The sequence below is a fragment of the Scedosporium apiospermum genome (genome assembly GCF_000732125.1).
Source record: "Scedosporium apiospermum strain IHEM 14462 chromosome Unknown SEQ_SAPIO_0088, whole genome shotgun sequence".
NCBI classification, from domain to species: Eukaryota; Fungi; Ascomycota; class Sordariomycetes; order Microascales; family Microascaceae; genus Scedosporium; species Scedosporium apiospermum.
In genome coordinates this window covers 1,590,468-1,605,466 of record NW_015971789.1, presented here as the reverse complement: position 1 = coordinate 1,605,466, position 14,999 = coordinate 1,590,468, and the positions used below count along the sequence as shown (strand labels likewise).

Genomic DNA, 14,999 nt, shown 5'->3' with positions numbered 1-14,999 from the left:
AGGGTCCACCTACGACCGAATCTACCCGATTGCGAAGAAAGGCAGTGAACGAGTGGGCAGAAAAGAGGCAGAGCGCGGGCGCAGGACGGCACCTAGCTTCCCGTCCTTGCCTCTGTGTCTTTCTGTGGTATTACTGGGCAATAGCATAGCAGCAGTACTACTTGTAGTAACAGTAATTTCGTGAACCCTGGGATGATCTTCGCAATGCTGAATTGCCCGTCCAGGGTGCCTGTGCGCAATCAGCCAGGCATCGCATCCCGACCCTCGCCTTCCCGTTCCGTGCTGCCAGGCGGACACAGTGTCCCACTGCCACTGGATGGACAAGGGCAGACAAGGGCAGGGATCTTGTCGAAGTGTCGTTTTCATTGCCACATTGGCCCAAGCTACCACGGGCCACTCAGCTCCCACGATTTCAGATCTCTCTTGGAGACCTTGGAGACCTTGGAGAACTTGGAACAAAGAGTGGAGGAATCCAGTACGCTACACTAGTGTTAGTGATGCCTTCAATTTGACCGCGAGATCCAATAGATGGCGGAGGCCAGCTTTTGCGGCCATTTCTCGAATCCTCACATGACGGTCTGGTAATGCGACCCTCGTCCCTCACTGGCTACAAATGGGTATGACTCTAGGGTGGGCACTCAGGAGAGGCATTTGACGAACACACACTTCTCGCGACAACATTGGGAGAAGGGCTAGAACGTGCGAAAGAATGCCAAGCAGGTTTTTTTTTCTCCTTGCCCTGGTGATTTTGTTTCTGCTCGAAGCTCGGAGCACGGAGCTCGGAGCACGGGGCAATTCAAGAAGAGGAAGGGGGGGCGTCAAAGACATGGGGGGAGGGTGGAGGGTGTGAGTGTGTGCGACTTGCAGTAGTAAAGATGAGGGGAAAATCACTCCAGAGAAGAGAAGCGACCTCGTAATCGTAGCAATCACGAGTCATGGTCAGGATCTCCCTGGATAAGGATTTTTTTTTTCTTTCTTCGTTTCTATCTGATAGCTAGCTGCAGGCGATCTATGAGGTAACTGTGGATTGACGTGACAGTAGAGGAGGGGAAAGGTAAGACGAATGTAGTATAGCAGCACTATCGGGGAGAAACACTCACAGACGACCATCAAGTGTGGTGCATGCTGTTTGAGGTTGAAGAGGTTGGGAAAATGGAAACGCACCATTACGACAACGGAACCCAGCGGGAGAAGGGAAGGGAAGATCACGGCCTGATATGAACTAAGAAGGTCCGGATTAGGATGTTTGTGGCATTAAACTTCAGCTAGCGCAGCTTCACCGTTGAATTGAGCATATTTAGCTGTTAAAAAAAAGTTCACGAGATGACTTCAACCTTCTTCAGTCCAAATCGGCACCAAGGGTGTAAGCTTACACCTGGACCGCCATCCACAACGCCGATGGATATTATTTTGAAATTGGAATGCTTCGTATCCAACGATGATTTTTATCTTCCTCCCGGCAAAATTGTCGTCAACGGCCCCCAACATTTTTAGGAGAAAATCGATTTTCCCTCTTCTATTGGGAAGTATTAGTAGCCCGCCTGTACTTGTAGAATCATCATGGTGCATCCTCCTCGGACATACTCCTCAAGGTCCTTCGCAGTTCCCCCCAACTAGCTCATGCTTCGGATATATTGGTTGGGGCGATCATTGCATCTCATTAATGTAGGAAGTATTGCTCTTCCTCACCAAATCTCTCAGCGGAAGCCTTATGCGAACCCCGTCCGGTCGTGTGGGGGGCATCATCATCATAGTGCCCATCGCCTATGCCTCCGGAAGGGTGCTCGGCTTGCTCATCACCATCATGGGGTGTGCAACTGGTCACAGTGCGCTCATACGGTCAGCTCAATTCATATTGATCGATGACTATCCGGAGGGGGTCTGGCAAGAAAAGCTTGGCATTAAAGTCAATCATTGCCCGCTTCCTCTCAAGCAGAGCTGCAGCTGGTCTGGAGACTGGAGTGAGGAGGGCCTGGAAGCACGCCCACAGTGCCGACTCTCAAGTTTGCAGTAGCATCGCAGCATGGTGTGGGCGGGGAACAAAGGGTCCCCCCTGTTGCCTTTGGCTGCAGCAACCCAGGTTTGTTCTACCAGGGTCGATCTTGAGGCTTTCCCCGAGGGTTCGCTGCCCTGTGTTTCTCTACAAGTACATCCTCGTCCCCCGAGGAAGAGAGTCTTTGCTTTGACGGCGAATGTGATGAGTGAAATTATCAAATTACCCTTCCAAAAGGCATCCCACGAGCAGAAACTGCAAATGCGAGCTATAATATCGCGTCATTCGCGTTTTGGCAAGAGCAGGGTCTTGTCTTACCAAAACGGAAAATCGAAATGCTGAAAAGGAGAGAGCTAAAACATTATTACTTCGCATGTACTTCGTGGCTCAATCTTGATCGATCACCGCAAGCATGAAGAGGCCATGCCGGGGTTAACTCCATAGATCTCTTCAAATCGCGGGATTCTTGTAGAAGTACCGTAGCCTCTAAAATAGCGTTGCACACTGCACACTCGCGGAGTTGGCGAAGTCGCAATGAATTGATCCGCCTTAGTGCTTCCTAGAGTAGCGGACTGGAGTCGTATGCAACAATGAGTCGAGGTTTCCCGAAAAATGCTCGGTTGGATATACCATCCTCGGCCAGAAGCACGAAATCTCCAATGGCACCGAGCAATTCATATTTTACTCCGCCCCCGCCTTAAGCTTTCCTGCAAGAGAGACGGAAAAGGAACAAGCCGAATTTCACCGATCTCCGGGTTCGAAATCGGGAAAGTCAAAAAGAAGATGAAGAAGTAGAAGAGAACGCACCCACAAGAGCCCAAAGTCTGAATGATTATGTGCACCACTCAAAAGGACAAAAGGAACATTGAAGCATGGAGAGTGACGTCCCACTTGATGCGAGTCGTGTGGATTCTCGAATAGATGATTCAACTCCTCCCCCTTTCAAACAAGGGTCGGTGTGAGCCCCTCGCCACAGCATTTTCCTTTGGGTCTTGTGGAACAGCCACATTTTCGCATAAAACGGCAGCTCGCTTTGTCGGTCAAATTTAAGCCGAAGGCGAAGAACGTGGTCATCGTCAGGGAATTACCAGGCGCGGCCAGCTTCATTGCCACTCGGCTTGAACTCTTAAACAGCCATCGTGAGTTAATGGCAAATCTCAGTTATGATCGATCTCCGTATCGATCAACAGCCCTGCACACTCACAGACTGTGCAGGTCACTCGTTGAGGATAGTGGCTCGGTCGTCCGGGCTACGAGGGTAAATGACTCGGGGGCCAAGCCGGGCATCACCTGTCAGTAGCATTGATGATGGATCTCTGAATCCTTCACGGACGTGGTCCTTGTCCTGTGCCCTCTTCAGTGTTGGGGGTGGGGCTTTCGGAAACACGGGGGGATCAATTCACCAGAGTCTGAATGTTCCTGTATAGTGGAGTTTTGCTAAGGAAAGGATCGATCGATCAATATACGAAGCATGCTATAGAATGCGGATAATTCTTCGGAGAGAGAACCTTCAAGTGAACGAGTGATTTTCCTTCAAAAACCTGGTCTGATGCTATATTGACAGGGCGAAGGGCATAACCGAGAATCCGCCCATAATATTGGAGTGCTCGTAAATATTCATGCGATAGAATCAGAATCAGCACTCCACATCGGCCTTGGTCGTTCTAGACATCTCGTCCTGTGAGTTAGCTTCGGGATACTTCTCATCCTGTAAAGAAAGAACTTCGAAATGCTTGGTTTTTGCAAGCGACGCGAGAGATGCAGAGCGTATCCGGACTTGGCACAAGATATCGAAAGTAGACTCGCAGAGATGAAGTTGGATGAAGGGCGTGTTACCCCGCTATATATTAGAGTTGACGCTCGCATGAACTACACTTGAATCGTCATTACTACTGATATTCGCCAAACAGGTTTCGTCTTCAACCGCATTAGCGTCGGTGAGGAATGATGTTCCCGTCCCATCTTCGGATTCTTCAACCCTGGTGATCACCATCCGTCACCGACACTGACGATTGGGATGTCACTATGGTACCAAAGTACTTGTTTGCCTTGATGAGGACAATTAGCCCAAAATAAACTCATGGAGTTAAGTCGGGCAAAAATAAAAATAGCAGCAATCATGTTGGTGCTTTGGATGCAAGGGATGAGGAATTGAAGCTAAATTAACCCAGAAATAGCTTCGATGTTGGGTCAATTATGTCCCTTTGCATGAATAAAGATGGGCTAATTTTATCACAAGCACGTGTACATCTTTCCCACCTGAGCAGCCGGGCTGTTTAGGAGGTGTCGGAAGCGGGATGGGGACATTCCGTGGACGTGAGGATGTGAGGAAGGGAAGAACGTGTCCGTGGATGCTCACCCAACTTGGTATCCAGGTACGTACCATATTTTGGCACGAGGGACTGGCTTGATGGACGGCTGCTGACCATGAGCCGAACTAGGCTAGGGCGGTGAGCAAGGGTTTGGGGGAAGAAAAAGCTTCGGCCGCCTTGGCTTTGCTGGTCTCCAGCAGGAATCCTGTGCCCAGCTGCCATGCCTGAAGCACAGGATTGGTCAAAAATCAAAACCTCTAATCAGCTCACAGGACCTTTTCTCTCTCCTCTCTTCAGAATTTCCCCTCGCAAGTGGACGAAGTACTTCGTACCTCCACGCTAAGCTTATCCCGCCCCCCGTTTCTTTAGTGGACCTTCCTAGTCAAAATAATCAATGCTCAACCCTCTTACAGCTGCGCTAGCCAATCCGCGGACGTATCGGGTCCTCGCCTATGCCCGTCACCCCTGTTCCGTCACACGCGCTAGAATCGGTTGGTCCCGCGTCCCTGTTGCTTCTGCACGAGCCTCTCTGTCGTCACATTTCTCGATCCAATCAAGATCCGCGATCGCCATTTTGTGTGCTTTTGTGAAAGGCAAGGGAGGTGGGGAAACGAGGGAAAATGGTGGTGTGCTGCCCAGTTTCTCTGTTGGATATTGTCATTTTCCCTTGTACCCCTGTGATCTTCTTGCCGACTTTTTTTCTCTTTTACGAGCCAAAGTAAGGGTACTTCAGTCAGCCAGCGAGAGGGGATGGTGAAGAAAGTAGCTTGGATTTCACCATCAGATGGCAACAGGATGAGAGCAAATTTTGGGCTTGGAAGATCCTCCCCTCCCCCACTGCCCTCGTTGCCCCGGTATGGGTACTTCGTAGATCAAATGCCTCCAGCCACCACCTATCGGTTCGGTCCACGGCTTTACTCTGTCATTGAGCATCGGTTCCTACTCGGAAGTGCGGTTCAAGGCATTAACCACCTCTCATCAGCCCCATTTGGCCTCGGCCACTCTGATTTGGGGGTATGATCTTGACTGGGATGGGTCCTCTTTTTCGACCCACCGGTGGCAGAATCGTCGAACGTACGTTATGTTCACAAGTGCGCCGCAAAAGGCGTTGCGACGCACGGGTTTACCTTTGATCAATCTCTCTTTTAATTTTGCTCTTATGCAGTAGGAAGCATAGCTTCCTTCGTACTTGCGCCGTTACTTTCAAGTCTCGAGTATTCTCCTCGTACAAGAATGTGGACCGCCGGTAGTACTCACATAATACCTGTATACTCCGCGAACCCTTCATTCTGAGATCCACTAGGTCACTGCCTAATTGGAAATGATCGGTCTCCACTACCAGGATTTTATTTGTGGTAAGGCTGTAATTTAAACAGAGTAAATAAAATCAGACCTAACGATGATCACTCCTCGACGAACACAACTAACACACAGTGCTCTGTGTCCTACCAGTATGATAGGCCGTGAACCCTAGCCTGACAGTTATTGGTTATGTTACTCAAGCGTTAGTACGGCCACTCATCGTGATCACCTCCTACATCGGACGAGTTAAGACTCTTTCGAAATCTCTCGAGCCACAAATGAGTTGAGAGTTTCAAGGTGAAGCATGACGGCAGTCGGGCCATTTTGTCAGAGATAATGTAAGCCCCAGACCCAGTGGGAAGGCCCGGCCAACTGAGGCGGCCATATCTTTCCAGAATCTGCATCGTAGCAGAAAATCCCCGGCAGCCTCGGGACACGGATGTGGCCTCTTGTTCGAAATGGTTACAATGACATTTGGGTCATGTTGGCAGCTTCTGCCCTTTCTCAACGAGGTAACTATGACAGCATCATGAGCGGAGCTCGCGGATCTGTTCTAGGGAACTGGCGTCAAAGCTCGGCTGAAGATGATAATACACGCGCTCTTTACCAGATTTCCGTTGTCAAATTCCTTATCTTCTATTCTGGGATCGAAAGCCAGGGTGGGGCCATCTCACAATCCGGAATCCTCAACTTGGAAAAGCGCGCCGCGGGCGGGGAACCCAGAGATGGTGGCATGGAGAACCAACTCCCAGAAATGCCTAAATTGGTCAAATTCTTTCCAAGCAGGAAGTAGGGGTCCAATGCCACCATTACGTGGGAAATCAATAAAGTGCACGAGGAGATGTAGGTCTTGCCTTGCAGCAGGGCAGGATTGTCTTGATTGATCTAGAATAGCAGTAGCTAAGGTACGTACAGCTTGGTGAGCAAACAATATGCCGTCAGGCTGCGTGTTTGCGTGCGAGTGCGAAGTACGTACTTGTTGAGCCTGCGAACAATTGAAGCCATTCTTGGTAACAATAATTGAGTTGGCCAATGTTTGGCCCCAACACAGCAAGGGTAGACCGCATATAGTGGTCACCCTAGCTGCACGGCGAGCATGGATGCGACCAACTTGTCGACCAGACTACGCGATGATTGGCTTCTCTAAGCGCACATTACCACTTTGGGCTGACAGACGAACATCCTTCCCGAGTGAATGATCCAAAATTAGAAACAACTTTGGGGACGGACACGCACCATCAAGCAGGGCAGCCAGCCAGATGCGAGAGAAGGCCCATCTCGCCAGGTCGCAGAGATGAAGACCCGTCGATATAAGACTTTGGGACCATCCATCACCAGTCCTCCAGTCTGCTTCCCTTGAACTTTGAAGTCAGAGAAGTTTTGGGTGTCAAAGTTGTCCAAGTGTCGAGTTAGTCTTTTTTCTTTCTTTTGCTCTTTTTCATTTCAATCATTGCCTCGCTCTACAATCAATACAATTTTACGAATCGCTTAATCCGATCTACGAACGATCCCCGATCACGAAACCACAGACGCAAGCAGGACTTGCAATCAGAAATCCATTCATTCCATGCGAACGGTTTTTCGCTGGCGATAACCACGAAGCAACGAACCAAATTTCCAACAGTCTGATCAACGAATTTCATATATTTCTTTTTTATTTTTCCTTCCTTTTTTTTACGACAAAAACACGCGCGCTAGCTGCTGCGAAATAATCTAATCGTCTTTCTGGAAGAAAGAGGGGAACAAAAAAAACCAAGGATTGTGTTCGACGATCTCGCTCTGCTCCTCTCCTCTTTTTTCCCATTTTGTGCTGAACCACACAACCACCCTTGTTCCTTCCTCGCCCGCTTTCGGTCGGCTCGGATTGTGGTTTATTCGTCCCGATACAGTGTCATTTTATTCGACCAGATACTGTTTTCTTCAGCGCACCCCTTGCCCCTGGTCGGACACCCCCTCCACCCCCCACCCCTCCCCGGCCATCAACCGTCAACCGTGCGCAAATCGCTCTCCGCTCGCCCCTCCCCACCCCCCAGTAACTGGTGCGGAAAGGGTCACCCTCGTTGCTGTCATTCGAAGCTTCTCTATCAGAGAGGTGCAGTGTTCTCGCCCCAAAGCAGAAATACAAAATGGCAACACAACCCCCCAAGAATGCCCCAAAAGCTGCTATACCGAGAACATCATCCGCAAACATGGCTGCTGCTCAGTCTGCAAAGCCCAAGTCGGCCTCCAAGGCCAACTCTACGCCAAGGACCAAGACTCAGCTGCATCGCCGTTCACGGACAGGTTAGTTTTTGTTCACTTACACGCATTTTTCAGCCGGCAACAGCACCAGCGCCAACCTTTGCCTCCAAACAACCACTGTTTTTTTTTTTTCCCCTTCCTATTATTCATGTGCCACGAGCCTAACGCAATTCGCAATTATAGGATGCTACACTTGCCGGTTAAGGCGAAAAAAGTGCGATGAAGGCAACCCGCTCTGCACCGCCTGCAAGAATCTCGGACTCTGCTGCGAATACAAGAGGCCAATGTGGTGGAGCAATAACGAAGCCCGGAAGCAACACAAGGACGACATTAAGGAGATCATCAAGCGCAAGAAGCTCGCCGGAAAATCCACACAAACGATCCAGACCACCATCACAACTCCTCCCGGCCTATCACACTCTCTTCCCACCTCCGCTACCCTCTCAGATCCGCTCGATCGAGGCCGATCTGGATCAATTGACTCTCACTTCTCCGGCGCCTTCAACTTCAACAGCCCGCCAACGGAGTACGATGCATTCAACTCCACTCCTCAATTACACCCTAGCTTCATGTTTGGTGCGCCCTTCTACCCTTATGAGATTGACGTCAAGACTGAGAGGCAAATGTATGTCAACGACGTTCCCACACTCAAGGAATCCACCGTCTCAACCTTTAGCACAATACACACCCCTCCACCCCCGGGCACAGTTCTCTCATCTGGCGAGTGGGCCGAGCAGGTTCTCGAGGAGAAGACTGAGTCCTTCACTGAGGAGACCATCAACCCTCACTTCTTCGACTTCTCCCATGGTCCACCCATGACTTCTCGCCAGGTGGCGATCGAATTGGATGAGACTGATCAGAGACTCCTGGATCACTTCATCCAATCCGTCCTGCCCTCAATTTTCCCTATCCTCGACACCAACCAACACGGTTCTGTTGGATCCGACCTCGTCCTCCCTGCTCTTCAGACCAACAGGTCCTATCTCCACTGCTGCCTCGGCATTGCCGCCCAGCACCTCAAGGCTACAACCAACATCCCCGCCGAGGAGATTGACCAGGACATCATGAGGCATCGCTATGCCACCATCTCTACTCTCTGCGAGGCGCTCAACCGCGACGAGGACCATCAGCAGATCCTCGAGGCCACTCTCGGCCTCATCTTTTTCCAATCCATCGTCGGCAACCTTGACGATGGTCTTCCCGATATCCCATGGCACCAGCACTTCCAGGCCGCAGTCAGCCTCGTCCAGAAGCTTGACTTGCCCACCCTGGTCGCGGACCCGAACGAGGTCCACGCGCCGACTCCTTTCAACATGACTCTCACCTCGTGGATTGACATTATCGGTGCAGCGATGCAGGGTCAGGCACCCGTCTTCGCTCACACCTTCCGCGAGAAGCACCTCTCTAGCTACCCCAGCCTTGGGCTCCGTGAGCTCATGGGATGTGATGACAGGGTCATGTACCTCATCTCCGAGATCGCTTGTCTCGAGGCGCTCAAGCGCGATGGCATGGATGACATGATTCTCTGCCAGCACGTTCATGCACTCGGCGACCAGATTGGTCTCACCGAGATGGGCGAGTCTGGGCCCAAGATGCCCTTCAATGCCAATGGAACCCTCTCCCCTAAGCAGCTCTCCAAGAACATGACTGCTGCCTTTAGGCTCGCGGCTCGCATTTATCTCTGCAGCCTCGTCCCTGGGTTCAACCCCGGACAGACCTCCTGCATCGGCCTCGTTGAGAAGCTCACTGGTGTTCTTCAGCACATCCCGTCAGGCCCTCTAGGTTTCGATCGAAGCCTCGTCTGGGTCTACCTCGTCGGCGGCTCGGTCAGCCTTCCCGGTAGCACTTTCAGGGCGTTCTTCGACGACCGCATGGCTCAGCTTGCCGACATGGGCAACTTCGGCGCCATGGGCCGCGTCGCAGCTCTCCTTAGGGAGGTCTGGGAGCACACTGATGCCCAATCCAAGGTTGGCACTCCTACCTCGGACGGTGGTGAGGTGGTACCCTACGTCCACTGGCGAGAAATCATGCAAGTCAGAGGCTGGGACTTCCTTCTCTTGTAAGGAAGCCGACCCCAGCAATCTCTCTCTCTCTTTTTTCTTTTTTTTTTCTTTTTATACACTTCTCTGTTTATACTTTTTTTTCTATCTCTTTTTACATTCTATTCCTAGATGGAATTGCCGCAAGGCAAAGATGGCTGGAAAGGAGCAAAAGAGCTCAATCGACACTTGGATAACTTGGATTACTTCTTGGACACTCGGAGGAATGGACGGGAAGGTGGTGAAAGGGTGAAAGGATGATGATGTCCCTCGTTTTGTTCTAATATACCAATGCATAGCATGGCAAACATGGGCGTTTTTGGGGCGGACAGGGAAATGTTTCTGGGATGATCATGGCTGGAATACCACGGGAATTTTCATGGCATGGGGGAGGCTCGACCTAGGTAGCCCGGCATCTGTCGGGCCCCAGGTGTGGTGTGTATCAACAATATACCCCATTCAAAAAAACTACTTGAAAAGCCCCTAAAATTTGAGTGCCTTGACTTCTGTGAGATTAAACACATCAAGATCGGGCTTGGTCAATTGATGTGCTTCGGATTAATCAATGATGATCGACTGGCCAGTATAACAGCAGCACTCAACAGCCGAGAGGGCAGGTGAGGAACAGCTTCACATACCGGGGACCCCTCCTCTCCCGCCCACCCTATCCGATATTACTTTCCGCATCAATGATCCCAGGTAAAAGTCCGACAAGGCCTGTGTTTGGGTCTGACGCTGTGTCCTCATAGTTGTCTCTGTTGCTATCTTACTCTGCACGGGCTATCTTCTTCAAATATATTAATACACCTTCTCTCCTTCCGTCCTTCTCACATAATTCCGCCTATTTCTAGAGAGATAGAGATTCGGTATTCACCCTACACCCATTCCGCTGAGACATGAGAAAAGAAACGGTTTCTTTTCTTCCTCTCCTTCTTCAGAGTTCTGTATTATAGGTGTCCCCACTATCGATGGCCGGGTGAATAGGATCACACCTTTTCCTCTTTTTTTGCACTTGTTCTGCTATAACCGGAAGTTTTGGGGCCATGTGAGCCTCTCTGTAAGCATCAGTCAGAACTAAGTGTGAACCATCTTCGTGGGCAGGAGGACATTCCTCCTTGAACCTCTCAACTTCTTCTGTTTGAAGATCTTACCCCCTCTCTTCCTTTCTCTTTCATGGCTGCTTCTCAATAAAATCTGGTCGTAATATGCCGTCTTACCAGCGCCTACTTTATCCCCCAACATGCATCTAAGGCGTTCCTATCAGAGGCCATCAAGCTAGAAGACTTTGCCGTGTGGCTTGAGCAGGGTGTCCCACCCCGAGTCCCCGAATAGCATCTGCCGCATATTCTGGACTAAGAAAAGGCCAGCGTTTCCGCTTTATGAGGGAATAGAGGGGGAGGGGGGGTAAGATGGCGACTTAGACGCTGTGCGACCCAACTTGATGCCTTGATGGGGGGAAAGAGAGGCCAGCTGGGATGCAAACCGCAGTCTTATGTAGGTACATTATTATGGAGACGTACAGATTGGATGTGTGCGAAAGATGCGTGATCGAGGTGAGGGAGGAGGAGGGGGCCAAGACTAAACAAAAGTTCCCCGGAGACGACTATATCGGATCTCTATGAAAGCCCATTCACAAAACGTCTGTCAGATTAGTTGAATTTCCCTTACATATTGGGCCCAGTGTGCAAAGGGGCGACCTCATCAAGAGATGCGATTCCACTCCGGCCAGAGATGTTAAAATCCCCCTTGCTTGCATTTCTGGCAAATCTGTCTTGATTGTGGGCAACGCCTCGTTCGATTCTTCCGAGGATGTATAGCAGTTGTTGGCGGTGCGGTGCCTTATCTTATTTTTAGGATGTCAACTTATATTGATGCAAAGTCAGAATGGCAGACAGAGATACAGCGTAGGGCTCCCATCGCTTCTGTCGAAGCAGAATGTATAGAACGACTAAACGACGCAGTCAGAGCGACCTGACTTTAATGTCAATTATAGGTCCGTCTCTGAACACCACTAACGCAAGAAGCTGTTCTTAGCCCAGCCAGTCAAGAGTTCGAGGGTCCGAACCACCCAGTAGCAACCGTATAGAGTGTTAGTCTGGCAAATAAGTAACCTTCATAAATCATCGATTAAAAAAAGAGCAGAGTTGCCAGTGTGGGATGGGCCACTTTTGGGATAGGACATTCATTCATCCCGGGAGAAGAGTGCGGCAAAGTGCATGCCTCGTTCTCTTCCCGCTGTGCAAACCTGACCTTCCGGCCCCAGCCCCGATCGGGCACGAGGAGTAGCCCCGCCAGATCTACCACGGCGGCCCCATCACCTGGGGGCTGCGTTCCTGCTGCAGGCCGAGGCTGGTTCGGGAACATCTAAGGCCTTGGGTAGGGACTTTGCCCGACGGGGCTCGATACCCTAGGACTAGATCATCTAGATACCTGAAACGGGCGCGGACCTAGTGCGGCTAGCTGTGAGGTGCCGGAACTCGAGGTTGAAAGTATCCTCGGTGTCTAGTAGTCCGGCCTAAGGTCGTCCGAAACTATAGGAGCCGAGAAATTTTTACGTGGGTTAGTGAGAAAACCATTCCTTAAGTCTACGGTAGGGCTTTAGCTTCGAAAGGCTAGATCGCGCCTTCTCGGGCTCGATCGGCCTCACATGGGCGAACCGGTTCCGGAGGTGCCTCAATACGGGATGGTATCGGTGCTGGAGGGGCACAGCCAGCGTTCCGGTCCCGCACCCGTCCAAGCCTTGATCGAACGGCAAGGGAATAATAGCATCCCCTTCGTGTGGTGCAGACTACCAACTTTCGGGACTGGGACTTAAGAGGAAGAGCAGCACAGAGCGATTGTTACATCCACATATTAGATGATGAATTGCGGTCCAGTCCAGGTTTGAAGCAGATAAATGACCTCTCCCGCAGGGATAAATCAATTCCTTCGTACTTCTGAGGCGAAATGTTTGCTTCATAGTTATATTGACAGCTTGCAGTTCCTGGGATTGCTGATGCGGCAGTCGTACCGTAACACAGTAGTTTGCGCGTCGATCCTTCTGCGCCTTTACATTTCCATCCTATTCACGCCCTTTCACTCAATCTCTCTGCCTATAATTCCGGTTCCTTGTTCCTTATCGCACTATCAAGTCAGGGACAGGCAATACTTTGCCGAGCTGCAGACATCTATAATTGATGAGAACGGCTCGGACGGTCTTCACCCGGAAGATACAGGGAAGCAAACAGGAGATGCATCAGCATTCGCGTTTTGACTCGTTGAGGGAGGGGCGTGTAAGTGAGGGAATGATTTCCCAAATCTCGCCTTGATTTTGGTCTTGAAAGGCACCCAAGACCCTGCAGAGAGGGGACCATGAGAATCAATTAGCAAAACGGATTTTCCAAGGAATCAATTGAGGTGGATAGGGCGAGCGAAGTGGGAGTCATTGATGCGGCCCATTTTCGAAGCTCACACACCGCCCTCCCAACATTAAGCGATGAATGGCATGGTAAAGTGGCCACCGACCTATTGCCTTTGATAGGTTCGCGACGACAAAATCTCGGCCATTTGCTTCACCCCAGAAAAACTCTGAAAAGCCCTCATAGAACGGAAAAAAAACTCGAAAAAGCCAAACCCTGAACCCGACTGGGCCAGGCAGGACTCGATCTCAAAGCTCGTGATGAAGAGGACTGCCCAATTGCAGTTGCAAAGGTGTTCATCAACTTCCGCATCGGCCCACCTTATTCCGTAGCGTACCGCCTGGCAATGCAACAACGCAAGGCGACCGGGGGGTGTTTGTCTTCACGAAGGGCACAGTGCTCTAGACTGTAGCAGGTTTCGATAGACTGTCGATGGTTACCATTCCTCGGCAAGCAAGGGAGGGGTGTGAGGAGAATGGGCAAGGATTATTGAGGAACCAAAGAGGCGTTCATTAAAGGGTGTGTTCACTTGTATGTGGAAAGGGAGCTACGTAGAATCGGGGAAGAGAAGAAAAGGCGCGGGAGATGGGCGGCCGCGGATAAGTTGTCGGGCAACTCCCCGTCTAAAGCGACAAAAGGCGGACGATCGGGTTCACGAGGGTCGTCGTTCGTCATATGCCATCTCACCGCTTGGCTTACCGAGCAAGGGTTTGCTGGTCGCTGCTCATGTGAGTCTTTACTTGTAAATTGATCCCTCCCTGATGACTGGACAGGAAACAGCAAGCTGGTGCACAGTCTGATGGGTGCCCAATGGCCCTCTTGATAAAATGGTAAACGGGTTTAGATGGCAGCAAATACGTCATGTCCGCTCTCTTCACAGAGCCACGTTCATGTGCGGCGTGTGCGCTAGGCTGGGGCGGGCCAGCATCAAGACCGGCGTCGACCAGCATACGTGTATTCATGCTCATACAGCACATGGAAGTACCCTTTCCTGCAGAGCCGTAATGGCGGTCCCGGTCAGGACCAAGGCGAGGACACTACAGTACAGCACGGGGAGGGAGTGCGAGCATTGGGCATGCCATGGAATCTTGTCTCTCGTTAGGGCTTGGATACCCTGCTGAGGGCGGCCGCAGCGGAGGTTAGGACCTCCGAGCCGTGATCGATTGATCTTGACCGCATTTTCGGCCCTCCCATAAGCCTTGGAAATTCAGGCATCGAAAGCATGCTGGGATCGGGCCTGCCACCTGGCCTGGCCTTTCATCGTACGTCGTAGTCGCGGGCGGCCTCTGAGTTCTGGAAGAACTCGATGACGGAGTGCTTGGCCGTACCCTTGTAAGCCAGTGTTTCGCTCTGTGTACGAAGTATATAGGAAACAATGACGAGACAACCGACAGCCGATGGAAACACACACCAGTTGATGTCACGGTCGGGTTGGAGAGTGGGAGTCCGGCAATGGAAGCCGTCCAGCTGTCAAGACTGGCACAATGAACAGGTATTTGGGCATTGAAAGTTCGTGCCTTAGGCTTCGAATCCACTAACAAACCCAAACCCAGAAGGTCCAACCCCAGAGTGACAGAGAATGAAGAATCCAGAATCCGCAGCCACTCATTTCTGCCCCAGATGGAGTTTGAAGACGCTCACCAATCAAAGCCGCGCGCTTCACCCGACGCGCTTGCGCCTGAAATTAGAATCCACCAGACTGGACGTTCACCAG

General features: G+C 51.1%; 1 protein-coding gene across 1 annotated transcript; it reads left to right on the top strand.

Moving 5' to 3' along the window:
• Positions 1 to 7,733: 7,733 nt before the first annotated feature.
• Positions 7,734 to 9,911, top strand: SAPIO_CDS3424 (Transcriptional regulatory protein pro-1; the record flags this gene model as incomplete). The annotated part of the gene is made up of 2 exons (XM_016786217.1): positions 7,734 to 7,890; positions 8,032 to 9,911. 2 exons carry the CDS (start codon positions 7,734 to 7,736, stop codon positions 9,909 to 9,911), a joined length of 2,037 nt encoding a protein of 678 aa, XP_016644223.1.
• Positions 9,912 to 14,999: the final 5,088 nt, after the last annotated feature.